Source organism: Mauremys mutica, chromosome 5, assembly GCF_020497125.1.
Source record: "Mauremys mutica isolate MM-2020 ecotype Southern chromosome 5, ASM2049712v1, whole genome shotgun sequence".
Taxonomy (NCBI): domain Eukaryota; kingdom Metazoa; phylum Chordata; order Testudines; family Geoemydidae; genus Mauremys; species Mauremys mutica.
In genome coordinates, this window is record NC_059076.1 from 90308038 (window position 1) to 90328843 (window position 20806).

The window sequence follows — 20806 nt, forward strand, 5'->3', positions numbered from 1 at the left end:
CATTTCTAACTAGACAATGAATAACTTCAAAAACATATATCCTGATTCTAGATTTTGCTAAAAGCTCATGAATAAACCAATTTTTTTAGGCCATAATATTGAGACATGGTACTTCAAAAGTGTTCAGAGTATTTGCTGTATATTATTTATCCCATAATTTTTCAGCTCTCCTTTCTTAGAAATTGCTTGTCTAATTTACCTCAGAGTTGGTCAAACGTTTATGCAGTGCACAGAAATGACTCAGTCAAAGCTAGAAACAGAACTTTCTTGAGGTACAAAGTGGGGTGCTGGTCATAACTGGACTGTGAAAAGGTGGCTTCATTGTTCTGACAAGTAACTGGAGCTACAGGGTTTTGTTTTAAAGGGACTCCAAAACCCTCAAATTCTGTAGATTGAAACTTTGGGGTTTTGAAGGTAGTCTAGGTTTCCTAGCATACAAATTCCTGCCATCATTTTAGTAATATTCGGATAATACACAGGAACATCGGCCAGCAAAGATTACAAAATACTCTTGGAAGAACATTAATTTTTATTAAGTTCATCTTGCTCAACAGGGAAAGATAAAGGAATTTTAATTTTCCCCAATGTTCCTATTGTGTTTATAACTAGATTCAAATTTAATGAATCTCTTTAAGTTATTTCTGTGTATACCTAAATGGGTTCACCTGTCTGCTGCCTAGGTATATTCCAGTTGCTAGATTAATCCAGGTAACAGCCTGATTACAGTGGCATCAGATGATATATCTAGTTTGTCTTTAATATAATACAACAAAATCAAAAATTTCAGGGATTGTAGTTTGTGATCTATAATGGTTGTATCATCTGCATGCTTCAACTTCTTAAACTCCTTCTCACCTCCCCTTTTAATCCCCTTGATTTTATTATTTAATGTCACTTTTGCTAAGGGCTTTATGCAAAAATTAAAGGAGAGAAGGGCATTCCTGTCATATTCCTTTTAAATAATTGCATTATAGACTCTGGTATGGCCTCAATATCCATTTACCAAATTTCTTTCAAATGTCAACCTTTTACCTAGAGTTACAGAAAGAAATCCAAGTATTTTCAGCTAATGATGAAAGATGTATCTTTCATCAAGTATGTTCTATTTAAGAGCTCACTTATGACTCTGTGAAGAAGTTGGTACTGAATTAGTAACATTTCCATGACAATGTTTTATGTCAGAAATTCAGGATTCACTACAGGCTCCAGAGCAGAAAAGAGGATTAAGGTGAAAATTACTTATGTTGACAAAAATACCTTCATTAACTATTGGGGGGAAATGCAGGATGATACTGGTTACATCTCATAAATTCCTTTGCTTTTTGCATGAAATTTTCTGTTTTTGCAAGTTTGTACCAGTGTAAAGTTTTTTGTTTTGTTTTTTTTTTCAGTACACAGATTCAGTGGTTTGTGGGATCCACAGTGAAAGTAAAAAAGGAGAATAAGGGAGTGGACTACCTATCACACAGTTCTTTCTCCAATGTGGGAGATTCCTAAGGGTTAAAAAAAATGCTGACTGTCCAGTTCATGCATATATTTTTATATATACTATATATAAAAAGTTCTTATGTGTACTTAACATTTTTATGGGTTTCAGCTTGGTATGTTAAACCAGATTGTGACAGTAATTATTGGTCCATATTGGAGCATTGTATATAGCTTAAGGTATCTCCAGGATGCTTTGTACCTCAGGAAGACACAGTGAGTGCCCCTAGTATTGTGAACACAGCTGTTTTGCCACCTATTAGGAGGGTGTAGTAAGGACTCCTCTTCAGGGCTGGCCAGCTGTGTTAGCAGATGTAAGAAGAGGACCATGTCACAGACTTCTCCTTGTTCCTCCCTCTCTGTTCAGATACTTTGTAACCCAAGTTGTGCTAGCAAGGCATTCAGGAGTGGGCAGTTATGACTGGGACTGTATTTGTGGGGAGAAGGACATGCCCTCCCACCTGTTTCTCTGAATATATTCAAGTGAACTCAATGCCAAGAAATAATGTAAGTGTAATGAAGAATGCTCCTTTTCCAACATCTAAGTGGGAATCAAACAGGAAAAAAACTTTTTAACATTACTGCTCTCTTACATATAGTGCAACTCCTCCACCTTTTCTCTCCCACCAGTCCTTCCTTAACAGTTTATACCTATCCATAACAGTGCACCAGTCCTGTGACTTACTCCACCAAGTATCGGTTATTCCAATCACATCATAGTTCCCTGAATGTGCCAGGATTTCATTTCTTCCTGCTCATTTCCCAGGCTTCTTGCATTCGTGTACAGACAACTAAGATAACTAGCCAATTGTCCTCCTTTCTCAGTATGAATCAGGAGGCCTCTCCTGTTGCACCCTCCTTCTTGTGTTTCCTCCCGGTATCCCACTTACCTCTGGGCTTAGGTCACCATCCCCCAGTGAACCTAGTTTAAAGCCCTCCTCGCTAGGTTAGCAAGCCTGCCTGTGAAGATGCTCTTCCCTCTTCGTTAGGCTGATCCCATCTCTTCCTAGCAACCCTTCTTCTGGAACAATATCCCCTGGATGAAGAATCCAAAGTCCTCTCTCCGACACCAGCTACATAACCGTGTATTTATCTCCACGATTCAATGGTCTCTACCAGGGCTTTTTCCTGAAACAGGGAAGGTGGACGAGAACACAACTTGCACCTCAAACTCCTTTATCGTTCTTCCCAGAGCCACGTAGTCTGCAATGATCCGCCCAAGGTCACTCTTGGCAGTACCAATGGTGCCCACATGGAAAAGTAGGAAGGAGCTTGATCAATCTCGGCAGACATGCCGTCACATCCTGATCATACCAAGGGATGCATCGGCAACAATATTCTAGCTCCAGGAAAGCAGCACACTTCTTGTCTCCCAGTCTGGATGGCAGATGGATGACTCCGTCCCCAGTAGGAGGGAGTCCCTGACCACCACCACCCATCTCTTCCTCTTGGGAGTGGTGGTCGTGGAACCCCCATCCCTAGGACAATGCATCCCATGCCTTCCAGTTGATGGGGTCTCTTTCTGATCCCCTCTCTCAGATAATTCTACCAAATCATTATCCACCTGTGCAGAGAGCCTAAAAATGGTTTCCTGCATTGCGGGTACATGGGTTCTCCTCTTACTACTTCTGGAGATCATAAGCTGCCAATCTTCTTCCCTGTTCTGCACTGCCCTCTCTGATTCTTCAGCATGCTGTGGCTGCAGTATCAAATGCTGACTTCTAATCAGAAAGTCTTCATTTTCTCTGATTCAATGCAGGCTTGATACTTGGATGTCTAGTCCTTTAACCTTCTCTTCCAATATGGAGACCAGCTTGCACTTCGTACAGATGAAGTCGCTTCTATCCTTTGGGAGAAAGACAGACAAACATGGCACATCCTGTGCAGGTTACAACAGCTGATTGCTCACTATCCATAATGTCTTCCTTCTAAGAGCCTCTTCAGATGGTGTATTTACTGCTCACAGAAGCCTGAAAGGCAAAAACACTCTGTGGCAACTTGCCCTAGGTGAACTCCCAGGCAAACTCCCTCCGTTTGCCTATCCTCTGTTCACAACTGGCTGCCTTTTTATAAGGCTGCTGGCTCAAAGCAGTTGGCCTGGCGCAAAGCCTTCCCTTCAATCAACCACTCAAGGCCCACCTGGAACAAAGCACTCCCAATTCACACTTTTCAAGCAAACAACCACACACCAAACAGTCACACTTAAGAGTTTCTACCCTAGGTTTTCATTTACAATCAGAGCACTAGTTCAACAAACCTGAGGAACAGAAAGCATGTGATAATCCAGTTAGTTATTCTCCTAAGTGAGAAGAAAACACAAACACTTTGGATGAGAATGCAAAGACTTCTGAGATAGCTACTCAATTTTAGTAAACTGCTGAATCTAAAGATTTAGTTCAGCAGGCAAAGGTAGACATGATAATAGCCCCTCTTGATAAGGATATGGTTATTCTGGGTGAGAAGGGTCTCTTTTGAAAAATTGACTAGCCAGCAGAGTAAAGGGCTCTTTAAAGATACATTTTGAAGCTTCAGATGTGTATTACAACCTCTTTTGCCAGAGAGACAGTTGCCTGTGCTAATGACCTTCAAAGGTCCATAAGGACATGAAAATCAAATCAGTGCTGAGAAAAATATCCATAGCAGCTGCTTTTGTTGCTGATGCATCCCTTGGTATGATCATATTCTCTGCTCAAATGCTTGCTCTGAACACAGTGTCTCAGATAGTTATGGTTCTGCACCTGGAAAGAAAATAGGCAAGCTGTTTGGCAGGGAAATGCATAAGATTGTTGTAGGGTCCAGTAAAAGACAAAACACACTTACTGTTTTAGAAACTAGGTCAAAATAATTTCAGACCTTTCTGCAGACCGAGTACCATTTTAGGATTAACAATCACTGGAAACACAATCCAGAAGAGCTTTTTATGATAAAAGAACGCCCTGTGCCAGAAGAAAAAGGTGATGGGGTATGCAAGATTGAAGTACAGCTACAATTCATCTATCAAGTAAAATAAGTCCCACTGTGACTTTTAGTCATTTCCCCATTTTCTCAACAATGATGAGGCGTTAGTGGGGAGGAGATGATCCCTCTTTCTAGAAAAGTGACCACAAGCAGCTATTTTTTTAAAATTTATTTTCTTAATTTTCTTTTTAGTTAGAATAACAAAGGAACCTATAATCAAGCTTACAGTCATTTAAATTCACAAACTAAATATGCAGTTCAGTCAACTCACCCTTCCTGCCAAAGCAGCAGCTCATAATCAAATGCTAATCACCCTGTACCTCAGTCTATACCTTAATACTACTACAAAAGCTGGATGAGACAAACAAATCCTGCAGTATGCCCTGGAAGTTGCAAATTCAGGCTGTATTGTACCAGGGGTTGAATGAGAACAGAGAATGCCCTGCCTATGCTCTATTGTATCAACTCTATTATATCAAGAAAGGATCTAGCATCAATGGCTCAGCTGAGTGTAACTGTGATAGTGTTTCACAGGGAAAGAGGTGGTCTCTTAGGTAGGCTCATCCCAGGTAATTTAAAGCTTATTAAGTCAAAACCTGATCTTGCCATATGCACAATCAAAGTTTTAGACCAATTAGGTTCATATAAGTTCAGATAAATTGCAGGACTGGATGGCTCTTGGAATTGGTTATTTGATAGAAAAATTTTACTTTAGTCACAGTCCTGGGTTAGGCTGTTAATAGAGCTGTGCAGAGGATGGAAGTCCTGGTTCATGAAGGATTTCAAAATTTGGCTTTGTTCAGAATCAGAACAAAACTGAATTTCTGAAATTAATTTTTTGCATTTTTATTGTATATTATAAAGTTAGAAAACAAAAACAAAAGCCATTTCAAAACAAAATATCAATGTTTCATTCCAAAAAATGTTAAAATTGGCTGTTTCAACATCATTGAAACTTTTTCCACCAGTTTTCTTCTGAAATAAAATCTGTTATAATTGACCCAATTTAATGACGTTTCTATTTCAATGGAACTAATATTCCAACAGACTATGGTTTTGTCAGTTTCTTCAACCAGCTCTATTTGTTCAATGTAATAGATAAATACAACAATAATCTCAGGCCATCGTCTATATCACTGTCAAACTTGTTAGTAAGCACTGCTCTGTATAGACCTTAGTGGTCTGTATTAAAAGTTCTAGTGCACTTTAATGTAATACTGTTTGAAATCACAAACCAATACCTTTTAAAACAGAATTTTTAGCTAACATGCAAGCATGCTTATCTAAATCAAATCAGTCCAAACCATACCTCTGAACTTTAGAGGTGCTGTTCAAACGGATTCATAAACTCACTGATTTTGAGTAGGATTATGACGTTTGTTTTAAATTTTCCATTATAAATCTAATTTTAAAAATATGCATGACTGGCTTCCTGTAGCAATATTCTTTGTGCCATATATGCCAAATTTTGTGGATTTAAAATAACATACAGCACACCCTTGCTATAATTCCCTTCATTATAATTAACTTTTAGCTATGATGAACACAGACCCTGGATCCCAACTACAGTACTGTACTGTACTGTTTGTTTTTTAAAGGATGGGGGGAAGGATGTTGCATATGCGTGCACAATTTTTATCCAACCTGCCACGGGGCTGAGAGCTGAACTGACACCCTGGACCCACTCCACTGTCAGGAGCCAACAGGCCTCATTGTGATTGGATTTTTTTGCTATAAAGTACCCCTAGCTATAATGAACAAATGGCCTGGATCCCAATAGGTTTGTTATAGCGAGGGTGTATTGCATGTCTATTTTAAATGTATTTCCCTCCCCTGTTATATGGAAAAACCTACGTAAACAATTGGACAAATTAACTAGTGGAAATAGTGGAACTGATCCTACACAAGGTCATTTCAAATGAACAAAGCTAACAAGCTATAAAAAGAAAATCCCCTCTAATCACAGGCACTATTTGTAATAAGTGTAGGGAAAATAATTCATTGTGATTGTTAACTTGGTGATGTCCTCTGTAACCTTTCTACACTTCTGTTTTCATCAGTCCAGAAATAGGAATAACACTTACTCCTCCAAAGGCTTAATATCATTTATAATCTTACTTTACAAACATTATAATGTTTGTTGATGGATCCTAAAGGTATTGTATGAAGAATACATAGATTTTGTTGTATGGTAAAGGTTAAGATAAAATGCAACAATTTTATTATTTTTAGTTCATAAATTGTATCATCCAAACACGATCCTCAGAGAATAAAACATTATTTCTAGAGCATGATTTCATGTCTGATCTCTTAAAAAAAAAAAAAAGAGGCTGTGCAGTAAGATTTTCATTTTTAAGATTTTTGTCCTTGTTCTTTGTTATATTTACATGAATTTTGATGTAAAATAAGAATAATGTTTTGGCAAGACCCTATCATCATATGTATGGGGTTATTTTTACAGTTCTAACTGAATTCCACCTCTACATTTTTTTTCTCTCATTTGCTTATCTTATACATGTTTACCAGGATAGCCCACTGGTCTTACAGTCTGACAGGAACGTAACAGTGAATGCAAGAAACCACATGGGACAGGTAACTGGACAACTGACTGTAGGTGAGTGTTCTTCTTTAAAGAAGATTATATGTATTATTTAAGTCTCATGAATAATATTTTTATTCAGTGATGTAAAATATATATTGCAAACGCTCTGATAATCATACTGAAGAATATGATTATGCTGGGCCTGATTCACTCATTGGAGTCAATGGAAAGTAGAGCCAGTATAAAAATAAAAAAAAAGAAAGAAAGTGGCTTTTTCATTAATCCACATTTATTTATTTATTTTTCTTTTTTGTCACAAAAAAACAAATATTTCAGCAGACTGTTTTGCACAAAATGAAATTTTTCTGGCTGCTTTCAATTTTTTTCATGGAAAGTAATGATCAGTTTTCTAACAAAAAAAAAATGTCCATCTCTTCAATGAGCATTGAATTGGTCCCCCTAGCCTGGATTCTGAATTTAGTCCTGGACAGATTGTGCAATCCAATCTGAGTAACAGAATGTAAATAGTGTAAACCTATTTGAAATTCTTTCCCAGATAGACAACATTTTGCTGTGTTGTCAGGACATAATTGTACAGTAATCCAGTATAATATGGAACATATTTCCAGTGATTAATGGAAATGTATTTCATATATCTTTATTTTACAATTGAAGTACAAAATATAAGAGCTAAAAATTCCAAATGAAATTAAAATTCAAAGTGGTCTAATGTTACTAACATCCTAATGTAACTAATGTGGTCCATTTTATTTTGATTTCCTTTTACTTTATCCTGCTTTTATTAAGTCTAATATTTTCTAATATTCAACTATATCATAAGTATGATTTACGAAAAATTAAAGCATATCGCTCTAACTAATAAGGCTGTATATTTTAATGTCGAGCACAGGACTCTCATTCATGGCCTTCTTGTGAGTATTGATGAAAAAGGTCAATACTGAGGTACCCTTTAAAATAATTAAATGTCCCAGATAGAGGATATATTATAGGGGTGGGGAAACAACAGCCTGTGGGCCAGATCCGGCCCGTCAGGACTTTGGATCCAGCCTGCAGGATTGCCACCCCCGTGGCACTGTGGCCCCCGCGCCGCTTCCAAAAGCATCTGGCACCGTGTCCCTATGGCCTGGGGGGAAGGGGGGGGCAAGAGGGCTCTGTGCACTACCCTCGCCTACAGGCACCAGCTCCCATTGGCTGGGAATGGGGAACTGCAGACAATTGGAACTTCAGAGGAGGTACCTGCAGGAGGGCATTATGCAAAGCACTCTGCTCCCTGCCCCCTTCCCCAGGGAGTGCAGGGATGTGGTGCCAGCTGTTTCCGGGAGTGGTGTGGGGCCAGGGCAGGCAGGGAGCCCGCCTCAGCCCCACTGCATGCTGCTGCCACCCCGGAGCCGCTCCAAGTAAGTAGCGCCAGGCCGGAGCCTGCACCCCTCACCCCTCCTGCAGCCTGCACCCCAACCCCCTGTCCTGAGCCCTCTTGTACACCCCGCACCCTTCCTGTACCCCAAACCCTTGCCCTGGGCCCCTTCCTGCACACCGCACTCCCTCCCGCACCCCAACCCCCTGCCCCAGCTCTACATTCATGGCCCTGCATGCAATTTCCCCACCCAGATGTGGCCCTTGGGCCAAAAAGTTTGCCCACTCTTGATATATTTGAAGGAAAGTAAATGTATACTCCCTGGGAAACCAAAAGTTTATTGGTTTTCCTTTAACAATATCAAAAAAGTCAGAACTATTGTTGCCTTAAAAATCTCTTGATCTTGTCTATCACAAATCTTGCCATGGGGAGGGTAGAATTAAAAACAAAAACCTCTATGCTCTGTTAGTAATTGCTACATAGTGTTAGTATTATTAACAGTTTTAATACATTGTTCTACTATACAGGATGCTGTGGTAAAAAGTTTTTCATGAAAGTAATATTTCTGCTAGGGTTTATATCATTGTCTATGTAGTAAACCTTTTGGATAAATGAATCTTGTGTTCCCTGGGGAAAGGATATTAAAAAGGGATTTTTTAAATAAAGAACTCGTCTGTCTCATGTTATGAAACCTAAGATGTATTCAACCTGGAGAATCAACATACTATATATTATACAGGAAAAGGATATGTCCAAATGAATGTTGTCATATTCTTTCTAAATTCAAGAAGAAGTAACACAAAATACTGAGTAATGTTAAACTACTCAGAATGTTGTATTTATAACTCTATAGAAGTTTTTACTAGAAGTTGGGAATTTTTCAACAAAATATTTTTTGTTGGAACATGCTATTTGGTTAAAACCAAAACTTGTTGCAGAAACATTATCTGCAAATTCTATAAATTCGTATTGCTCAGTTTATTGCTTATGAGTAAGGCTACGATTTAGTCATGGGTATTTTTAGTAAAAGTCACGGACAGGTCACAGGAAATAAACAAATTCACAGACCGTGACCTGTCCGTGACTTTTACTAAAAATACCCATGTCTAAATTTTAGCGGGGGATGGTACTGGGGGGGCAGTGCCCTGGGGGGGCCACTGCTGGGGGGATGGAGCCAGTGGCACCAGCTGCTGGGGGCTGTCAGGCAGCAGCTGCTCTGACCACCCTGGGACCATGGCTCAGGCAGTCCCCAGGGCCAGCCACACAGGGACGCCCAAGAAGCTGGCTGCAGAGCTGCTCCAGCAGCAGCCGCTGTGGCTGTCCCTGAAGCCATCTGAGCAGCTGGCCCCAGAACCAGCTGCTTGGGCAGCCCTGGGGTCAGCCACACTGGCTGCTGCAGAAGTCCCGGAAATTCACCAAATCCATGACTTCTGTGACAGATGTGGAGTCCTACTTATGAAAGTAAAATGCTGCCTCTTCCCCATTTCACTGAAAGCAAAGCATACATTACCTTTCAGTTAGTAGTTTTGCATTCCTAAGAAAATGGTTAAGCTAACATTTCAGAGGTGAAAAAAGAGCCCTTCAGAAATACAGTTACGTCAGTTTCTTCTCTCCACCCAAAAAATCCATATGTAAGTCCTAACAATTTTTAAAATTAGGAAGGGCATTTTTTATCCTTTTTTGTTAAATGCAGATATTTTATAGTATCTTTCATCGAATAGCTATAATCCTGATTTGGCAATTTCTCACATGTAATGCAGTGTATTAGATTATAATTTACATTAAATAAATCAGTGTTCTAGTTATATCCTACTCCAATGATAAGGCTGTCTGCAGGCTTCTGTATCTTCTTGCAGTCCTCATATGAAATGCATCATTTTTATATATTTTACAAAACTTCAGTACGTTTATCTCTCAAAGATATTTCCAGTAGATTGTCACATACATTCCACTCTCTTTCCATAATAGATATTATTTTAGTTCCTGCAAGAAAAGTGGTTAAACATCTCTTGGGATGAAAATCAGCCATTAGTAAATTATCTCCTTCTTTGGGCAATTCTACATACTACTTTCATATTTGAATTAGCCATTTGGTATCCACAAATTTACTTTTAAATAGGTTATTATTATTATTATTTTGTGCTATCAGTGATTGCCCATTGTATTATACAACAAAGCCACAAGATTTAGAGGAAAAAAAATGAAGTGTAGGGTTGTGAGTAAGGAGAAAGTTAGAGTAGTAATGAGGAATGTTTTCATTTATTAGCTTTACTTCAGAATAACAGAACTTCTCCATACTGCAAAGATATGGGCATGTAATGGAAATGTTTAACGTGTAGTTAGATAAGAAACTTTGATATTCTACTGTTCCTGAGCACCAACAGAAAAATGAATATGGGATCTGCCCTATGCTGAGTCTGAGCCATGGCCTTGACTCTCTCAAATCATCAGCCTTCCACAGAACTCTAAATTGGTGTTTAATGGGATGTGGAATCTGTGCCTTGGAGAAGGGCTTTAACACTTCGCTTTTCTCACAGTGATATTTTTTTTATAAATGATTCCTGCTGTTCTTGGTATGCTCCAAGAATAGGTACTAACCTGGGCTACTCAGGCATGGAATAGAAAAGATTTTGGTAAAACAAGTCAATCTCTCATTAAAAGTAAGAACTAAAGAATCAGACCTTATAAACACCAATGCTTATAAGGAAAACCACCTAACATTATGAAAGCCCAATGGTTCTATCTAGTGTTAGGCCATTAACTATCATGTGTTGTTTCTGAACAAGGGGAGGACTGAAATTTGTTTTAGATATTTCATGTGTTGTGATTACTGTTTCTGAAGTTCGTTCTCAAGGGAGATGCTCCAGCTTCTAAGCAGTCAGGACACCTCTCTTCTTACAGTATGTCTGTTTTGTCTGATGACTGAGAAAAATTATCTACCTTTTTTAGGAGGGAGGGTTAAGAAATGGGGGGCAGGGATTTTTTTGACAGATATTCATATTCATTAATCAGTAATTCCTGTAAAAGTCTGGTTTCATTTTCCTTTAATTCCATAGATCAAGCAATGTTGCTCCTATTACATGCATTCTTTATGGTCTGCTACGTCATATATTCAAGAATACTCAGATAGTTTTACAGTTAGTTTCTTTGTAAATTCTAGCTTTCATGACTTACTACTTTTTGTCTTCACGTGGAGTTAAGACTGTTGCTTCAGGCCTGTAGAAACTACGATTGTTTGGGAGTATCTTTCACAGAAACCCTTCATCTCTGCTGATTATTCTAAATGACCATGGGAAATTGATGTGCAAAAGTAACCAGACTTGCTAGCAGATGCAGATGAAAAGAAATTAAACTGATATCTGTTTTAGCCACTTTGTACTTGCCTGTGCCTGTTGCTTCTAGCAGATGTATTAAAACTTTCTGTTTCAGCTGATACATTTAAAAGGTGGGGTTTCTGTGACACTCATTTACATCTGCAGCGGTGAATCTGGTACTCTGGTTGGTGATACCATTTCTTGTCAAGTCAATACAACATTGAAAAAGTGTGTGTGTGTGTGTGAGAGAGAGAGACCTGATCTGTTTAGACATGTTGTATTTGAGTTTAATATTATAAATACTTAAATAGCCCTAAAGAAAACGCGTGTTGTTGTTTTAGTCATTAATGTGAACACCTGGGAACTGTTTAGTTGGTCTACAGCTGGTGCAGATTAAATCAAGAGAGTGGAATGTTCCTAACTATAAGTGTCATTTACATTTTGTCCCATTTATCTTTTTCTCTCTATTTTTTGGTGAAGTCTGTCAGGAGTGAGTAGCCTGATATTTTTCAGAAATTCTGAGCACTAACACCTTTGATTGCTGATAATACAAGTTGTGAATGTTCTTTTATTTATGAACATCAGGCCACAGGATTCAGAGAAATTTAATTGTGACCTAAAATGGAAAATGAATTGAATTGTCAATTCGTCCTAAAAGTGGAACAAATAGAAAAGAATGTTGGTTTGTGAACGTTCCAAAATCTGAAATGCTCCTGTAAGCATGTAAAAGGAATACAGGTGCACACAATGTTATTGAGAATCTCAGGAACAAGACTTTTCGGGGCTGATTCTTTACTACCTTACACTTTGTATTTACACATGTAAAAAACAGGTGTAAAATGCTACCAAATCAGAACAGTAGCATTTTACACCCACTTTACACAGATATAAATGCCTACACAAGGGGCCACACTGTGGATAATCTGGACCCAGATCTTGACATCCAAATTGCTGCACTGGTCAAAATTTAGGATAATACACACTCTTCATCTGAGATATTTGGAAAAGTGTCCATGCTAGACTAGAAAGGTCTGAAGAGCAGGGCTTAAATTCAGCCAGAGCTATCTGGAGCAGAGCTCCGGTAAATATTGTCAAACCTGCAGAAACCCCCGTGAGTCCCATGGGGCTAATGCCCCAAGCCCCACAGTGCCCCGCGGGTCTCTGGGAAATACTCAATGACAATTTAAGCCCTTCTGAGGATCTTCAAATGGAAGATTAATCGAGCTACCATTTTCTGTTTTAAAGAAAAGAAAAAAGTAAGGTATGATCATTCAGGGAGATGGAATACCTTGAATAAACCTGTTAATAAATGAGGTACTCAATTCCATGAGAGACTCACGATGATGAAGTATATTCAGTAAAGGAGGGTAATAAAGTACATTTTGGAGCACATCCCAATCTACAAAGAGTGAAGGTGGAAAGTATATAAACAATGGTGACAGGTGGTACTGGACAATTCAATTATATGTATTTAAATATAAAGTCATGGCTCTGAGTCGTTATAATAACAGCAAGGCCATGTCTGTTATCAGTGTGCAGTGCTAGCTGTCCTGATGCTAACACTGAAAAGTTACAAAGAGAGAAAGTCACAGGAACATCAGCTCTCTGTGTTGGTATCGCTATGGATTGTGCTAAACAGCCAGGCAAAAGGTAGAATCTGAAGAAGCATATGTTGTGTTTGTGCATGTTACTGAAATGATATTTATGTTTTTAGTAATAAAAACCTTGGACAGATAATATGGAGCCTTCATTTTGTGTAATGAAATCCTAATTTTAGTTGAAGGATCTCTTTAGGAACATTGCAATAATGCAAAGATTACTTTAATGTCAGTGACTGAGCAGCATAGGCAAGTAGGACAGGTGCAGAATAACAATTGGATAAGGGGAAAAAAATTACCTCCAGAAATAATACATTTTTCATCATGTATCATTACATGGGTAATGCTGAAAGATGCATTTTGTTTTAGCCATTTTTTTTAAATGAGTGCCTGATTAGGATCTTAACTGCATATTTAGGCACCTATATCAGTGGCCTAATTTGTAAAAACACTGAGCACTTAGCTGTTCCCATTGATCTCAATAACAACAGCTGAATGCTCATTATTTTTGAAAATTAGGCCCCTTATTTAGGTGTCTAAATGAACTTTGGAGCCTAACCTTTAGGTACCCATTTTTTAAAATACTGGACCTAGATCCTATTTCTGAATCCCTTCTGGCTTTATTTAAAACAAACAAACATAAGCAACCTTTTGGTTTAAATATTTTCATGTTTAATTGCGGACCAGAAATTCTAAAAAAATAATTTAATTTGAAAGCTTTGAAGAGCTGAGATTTCAAAATTCAAGGTTTATAGAAAGGAAAAAAAACTGTTTCCAACTACAACTTCTAACTAAAAAATGTTCCGACTTTTTAGAAGTCGGTAATTCAGAAATGGTTTGTTTATGCCTTTAAACTTTGCTAGCACTTAGCACTGATGTGTAGTGCATACGTTAATTTTTGAAATCATAAGACAAAAAAACCAAAAGTTCCAATGGCAAAAATCTTCATTAATTCCCAGTAAGAATTCAGAATTTATACATGAAAAATGTCAAGGAATTATTATTCAAGGCGCCCACATAACCTTAACTCTACCCTTTCCCTCCATTTACACAAGATTTGCAACATCCATTAATGTGTTCATACTATCTCTATTAGTTTGCCATGTGTTTCCATCTACCCTACATAAATACACAGACTGGGTTTGTCTACACAGGAATTTATTGTTCAGCAAGATAGCATGTGAATTGGCAGAGTGCTAGCTACTCTGCATTAACTCCCCATGAGGATGCTCTTTTTAAGTACTAAAAGTACCCTTTGTTTAGTGTACTTTAAAGCATATTAATCTAAAGTGCACAAAGACGCTTTTAGTGAGTAGTAAGAGTGTCCACCTTGTGGGGATTCCCTCCGAGACTTCTTTCCACTCAGCTTCTCAATAACTCAGCTTGACTCCAGCTTTCATCACTCAGGTATCTCTATTGGCATACATCAATGCTAAGGTGATCAAATTTATCAATCATCAAGTTAATTTTAAGGTTTAATCCCTCAATGTTTGCAGAATTCCATAGATACACCTGAACTCCCAGGCCACCCGGTATAGTTGCCTCAGAGTCCCTTCTGACTGTACAGTTTCTATAGAGCATCATATTTAAATGATTCTATGGTACATATTTGGGCTTTGGTGTGGGGTGTTGCATATTATTATTCACCACCAAAACAGATGGGTTCTATTTACATACAAGCCCACCAATTGGGCCTACTAAAGTAAAATTATTTTCCTTTTGGTAAACCCCATATTTGTTTATATGCCACAATGTTCCATAGTCTTGTTTAAAAGCCCCAGCCACCATTTATATGCCACCACCTTCCTGGAATGTATTATAGACCCATAAACTCTCAAATCATACAGCACTTTCCCCAGTTGTGAATTTTGGCCCACAAATACCACCCAAATACACCCCTGGTAGTTCTCCAACTGCTCCCGATACTACCCCTGTGTCTGAACAAGACAAATTTCCTAGAAAGATAGTTTTATTTGGTTTAGTTCCAGATGGTGGCTTGTATATCATTTCCCCCTCCATTCTTATGGTGCAATTGAAGTCTGTTGTACTTCTGAGGTGGCCTTGGGACTGAGGAATCATCAATTGGAGTGTTTCTAAAACTTGGGACCAATTCCATCCTCCACATCAAGGGACACAACCTTGTAAGCTTCCAGGACTTCACTGTTGGAAATCTATAAGACAAAAAAGGCAAGAAACCATTTCTCACCTCTTTCTTTACTTACTTTCATGAACTTTGCCTTGGCCTCCCTGAACCCAACTTTGCTCTTTACTTACCAGGTCTACTAAGCATACAGAAGGGCAAGTCAATCCAATATCACTCGTGGAACATACCCTTTCGGAAAGGGTGGTAGCGAGCCTGGATCATGACTATAGATCCTACTTGATGATTGGTCAGGTCTCCTTTGGCATCGAACCACACCTTGGTCTTCTGTGCTTCCACCTCATTAGTTACCACACTCTTCTTTCCATAGTCTTATTACAATTTTTATTTTTCCTAATTTGCACCATGTGAGTTACTCTGGTAAACTCCTTGAATCTTCACTTGAATTCTTTTCCAATTTGTGGGCCAGGATCTTTAAATTCTTTTAAATTCCTTTATTCGCAGAAAACTATGTATGACACGTCCCATGAAAATTTCATTTAATCAAAACACATAATTTTGTCAGAAAATTTATGACCAGTCCTATTCTGCACTTCAGCCTCTTTGTTGAATAAACAAATTACATACTAAAATGTCATATTCACGAAATTTTGCTTGCTGTGCAAAGTGTGGTCTGATATAGGCAGTCTGCCTTTTTAAAAGTCTATAAACATAAATATGTTAAATTTTTGCTGCTCCTAATTAAAAATAAAGACAATTATTTTGGGAGATGGTTTCCTTTAATAAAGTCTCTTTAGTATTTAGGGCAATGATTTCAAAACTTGTTTCTTATAATAACGTGTTTTTCATTTTAAGTTGAAGAAATTAATTCTCAATGAAAGTGAACAGAAACATTTAACGTGTAGCAAGACAGCAAATTTACAAAAAAAGCTCAGCTATATAAAGATCTGGTATGTAAATTAATGAGACAAGTTGGTAAATAGTTGGCCATTTGGATGACCCTTTAGGCAAGAAACAATTGGGCAGTTCTTAAAGTGGACAAACTCATACACAAGAACTCTAATGAAGGAAGCATAGCTCTGATTGCTGTTTGTGAAACAGCCATGGCTAACTTAGTTCTAACTGAACTTCTTGTGATAAATCCAAGAGAAGTATTTTTATTTTTTACACAAACATTAAATGTTTTAGATCAATTCATTCTGATAGTCTAGCAGATAACCACACTGCTGCCATTACTTCTATAGCTATGATGAGTGGTATGTGTATACAATACATATGTAACATTCAGAAGGTGATAACAAAGATGTATGATTAAAATTCCTAGCAAATAAAATTTCTGTTTAACTCTGGGTGGAATATATTGGACATAGTCAAATATTTATTGGTTCCTTCTGCCAGATGAGATTCTGAAGTATCTTTTTCAGCTCACTTGGTAGGTAGTCTTATCTGTTCTTTGAAGCCAAAAGTTTGGTGAGTTTTGGTACCTGCATTTATGCCTGATGACTGATGTATCCATGATTACAGGTAGAATGGGATGAATAATATGCAGTTCATCAGATAAACTGTTCATTTTACCTCGCTTTGCTTGCAGAACATCTGAGAGCAGAATGTGATTTCCTTGTTTATTATATCAATATATCTTTGAATATTTTACTGTGTGGATACATAGCAAATATGGCATTTACCTGCCTTGCTTAGTTGTAAGTGACCTGACAAGTCCTATGATTCCACGGAAATCAGTTTCCAAACTCCCACTGTCTTTAGTGGGGTTAGGGTGACGAGACAGCAAATGTGAAAAATTGGGACGGGGGTGGGGGGTAATAAGAGCCTACATAAGAAAAAGACCTCAAAATCGGGACTGTCCCTATAAAATTGGAACATCTGGTCACACTAAGTGGGGTTAGGATTCCACCCATGGACTAGCTCCAGAATGGGGACTCAGTGTGGCAATGCCTAATGTTGGGTACCCTGCCACCTGAATCAAGAGCCCTGAGTTAAGCACCCAGGCTCCCTATACAATGCATGGAGAGAGTTAGGAGCTGTGGCCTAAGTCGCATTCTCAAGGTGCCTTAGGTGCCTATCTCCACTCAGGATTCACAGCTGTGAACCTCTCCTAGAGTTAGGTGCCTAAGTCCTTTCTCACAAGAAAACAAGGTGGTGCACTCTTATAATGTTTAGACCTGTGGTTGTAGCCCTCACCCAGGATATGGGAGACCTGGACTCAGTTCCTCCCACTGCTTGATGTGGAGAGAATCTGAACCCATGTCTCAGGAGAATACCCTAACCACTGGGCTATAGGATATTTTGAAGTGGATCTCTCAATGTCTCCTGTTGAAACCACTCCACTTTGGATAAATAATTTAAAAGCTATTGGACCAGGGAATTGAACTGGAGTGAGTGCAAAACTACTAGGATACAGATTCATTCTCAGAGGGGTAGCCGTGTTAGTCTGGATCTGTAAAAGCAGCAAAGACTCTTTGCTGCTTTTACAGATTCATTCTCATTATTACTCTGGCCCAATGAGTATTTAATTATTTATACGTTGTAGAATGGCTTCAAAGGGAGAGATTCCACTGAGAGATGGGGGATGTGGGTTCAGATCTCTGCTCCATAACAAGCAAAGGTGGGAACTGAATCCAGATCTCCCACATCCTTGGTGAGTGCTATAAGGATGGGGCTAAAAAGTGAAGCAGGCACCACCATCATCTCCTACAATAGTGATTTTTTTGTATGTGATCTAAGCTGTTAGGTAGCCTCTGAGAATGCCCATCACATTAGGCCCTATGAGCAGCATTGAGGAGTTCCTCTAGACCAGGGGTCGGCAACCGGTGGCTCGCGGCTCGCCAGGGTAAGCACCCTGGCGGGCCGGCCCAGTTTGTTTATCTGCCGTGTCGGCAAGTTTGGCCGATCGCGGCTCCCACTGGCCGCGGTTCGCGGTCCCAGGCCAATGCGGGAGGCAGGAAGTGGCGCGAGCCGAGGGATGTTCTGGCCGCGGCTTCCTGCTTCCTGCATTGGCCTGGAACCACGAACCGTGGCCAGTGGGAGCCGCGATCGGCCGAACTTGCCGATGTGGCAGATAAACAAACCGGGCCGGCCCGCCAGGGTGCTTACCCTGGCGAGCCGCGAGCCACCGGTTGCCGACCCCTGCTCTAGACTCAACTTTCAACTACTTGCTGATTTTAAAGTAATATCTAGACAGTTAAGATTAAACTTGTTAGCAAAATATTATACATATAAAGTTGAGTTATTTACAGAAATTTTTACTCAGGAATATACTTTCTAAGAAGCATCTAGCTTAAGATAACCAACTCATCGAGAAGACTTTTTTCTGCTTCTCAGTTGAACTGGCACAGAGGTAGGTTCTCTAGCTCAGCTTCACAATTGCAATGATGGTTTTCTTGAAATAAAGAGGAAAAATTGTAAAAATAAGAAAAGTGTTAAGAGGATGCTTGTCAGTAACAAATTTTTTGTTCTGAGATAGGGAGTGCCCTCAGTGGCCAGCCAACAGGCCTCTCTCCATATCTTTCATCAGAATGTTTCACTTGAGAAAGTGATGTTGAACACAGTAAGCCTGTTTTATATAGTTTCTGATAGGTAATGTGCTTTACATATCTTTTTGGCAAACCTGATGTGGGCCAGTCAGAAGGTGACACACGCTTTCGGTGAAGGTTGAAATGTCCAACTAGAATACAAGTTGTGTCCCTTCTTATCTTCCAGTGTGCAATGTGGTATCACTTTTGTGACTTCTTGCAATTTTGTCTCTGAAAAATGCCATAATCTTCATGAAAAACATTTTGTGTAAAAGATCTTGAGCTATACATTGAACAACTGCAGATTTAGCTCAAGTCACCAGCATACTCCCACAAGTTAAAGACCCTCTTGCAGTATGGTCTTTGCATGACTTCATATTCCCTCCCATGTTCAATGCTCTGCCAGTACTTTGAGGTGTCTGCCAAAATAGCCGTTTTAAAGTAAAAATAGTCTTTACGTAAAGTCAGCTCAGATTCCTTTTGAAACTGTGTTCTTGTTTAGTAGTTCATCATTCAGTAATGCAACACCAACATAATGCAACAGGTAATGAAATAATACAAAACAGCTGGACATATCTGTATAAAAGTTTTTCCTTCACTTCAGTTGAAGGTAGTAGGATCACTTAATTTTTAAGATGTCTCAGTGTAACTGCCATCAAACAGTTAATTAGGCCTATGACCTAATTGGGTTGGGTTTACCTTGAAGATTTTCACTTCACTTCATTTGACTTCTCATTATACCAACTGATTATCACCTTTTTAAATATAATCTTTCAATATAAAACAAATATCTTGTTATCTTTATTAGTTAGTTATGTAGAGAGAGATTGCATTTCATTTTAAAATAGATACCCTTGTTCAAACCATTTGCTGTATTCTTTGTGGTCTGTTTAGCTTGGCAATAATTCCTTCTTAAACTGAAGGTGTTTATTACAAAATGTTTGATAGCTTTTAATTTTTTGTACTTTTTTAGATTTTAATGAATACTTTTACATTTGATGTACAGCTATACCACTATACTACAGAATTAAGTTTGAACTAGTATGTGTGAGCCTCCCTTGGTGGTGGTATCTCTCTGAAGATGTTGCAACCTGAATAAAGTTGCTGTGATCACCTTCTCCATGGAACTCATAGAATCATAGAAGACTAGGGTTGGAAGAGACCTCAGGAGGTCATCTAGTCCAACCCCCTGCTCAAAGCAGGACCAACTCTAACTAAATCATTACATACAAATTACATACATTCTCTGGCCCACAATGATGCATTAATTTAATACAGAGAGATTTCCCAATCTGTCACATGTTGGGTAGGTAATTCATTTTTCTCATATACTCAATAGCTCTGCTGTATTAATAACTGATTTTTTGTCAGTTCACTGTTTTTTTTAGTTTTTACCATTTTTAAATTGAAGTTAAATCAAAATGAAAGTCATTTCAATTTTTCAGTATTTTTTTGTTTTGTTTTTTCCCAACTGAAACAATTCAGCAAATACACCACAAATTAATTCATGTTTTGGTTGACCTAAATCTACATTTTTTTGGTGGATAAAATAGTTTCATTCCAAAGATTTCACCCATCTATATGTGTAACACCTGGTTTTCAGTATGGTTTTGCTGTTGAACAATCTGCAGATGGTTTATGGAAGCATGGAGAGGAAGTGATATTCTAGAATTAAAGCAACTTTTTAAACTGAAGACTGTTTTAGTACCTTGCTTTTCTATACGACCCCTAGATAATACTGATTCACTAGCAAACATTCCCTAGTTTGAATGTGTTATATTTATGATAGAGGGAAAACCTTTCCCTCCCCCCGACTCCAGTTTTTGTTATAAGTTCTTCTCTCACTTACACCAATATTTTCATTTAAAAAAAAATGGCTGGAAGTAATTAGTAACTCTAGATA

The 20806-nt window shown here is 38.5% G+C and overlaps 1 protein-coding gene across 5 annotated transcripts in view; it reads left to right on the plus strand.

Annotated features, from left to right (window-relative positions):
• Positions 1-20806, plus strand: part of SGCZ (sarcoglycan zeta) — a 483993-nt gene that overhangs the window by 376913 nt on the left and 86274 nt on the right. For all 5 annotated transcript variants that reach the window (XM_045017558.1, XM_045017561.1, XM_045017559.1 and 2 more), the window contains one exon: positions 6970-7057. In XM_045017558.1, coding sequence (XP_044873493.1) covers positions 6970-7057 — 88 coding nt within the window. The remainder of the gene's footprint in view (positions 1-6969; positions 7058-20806) is intronic.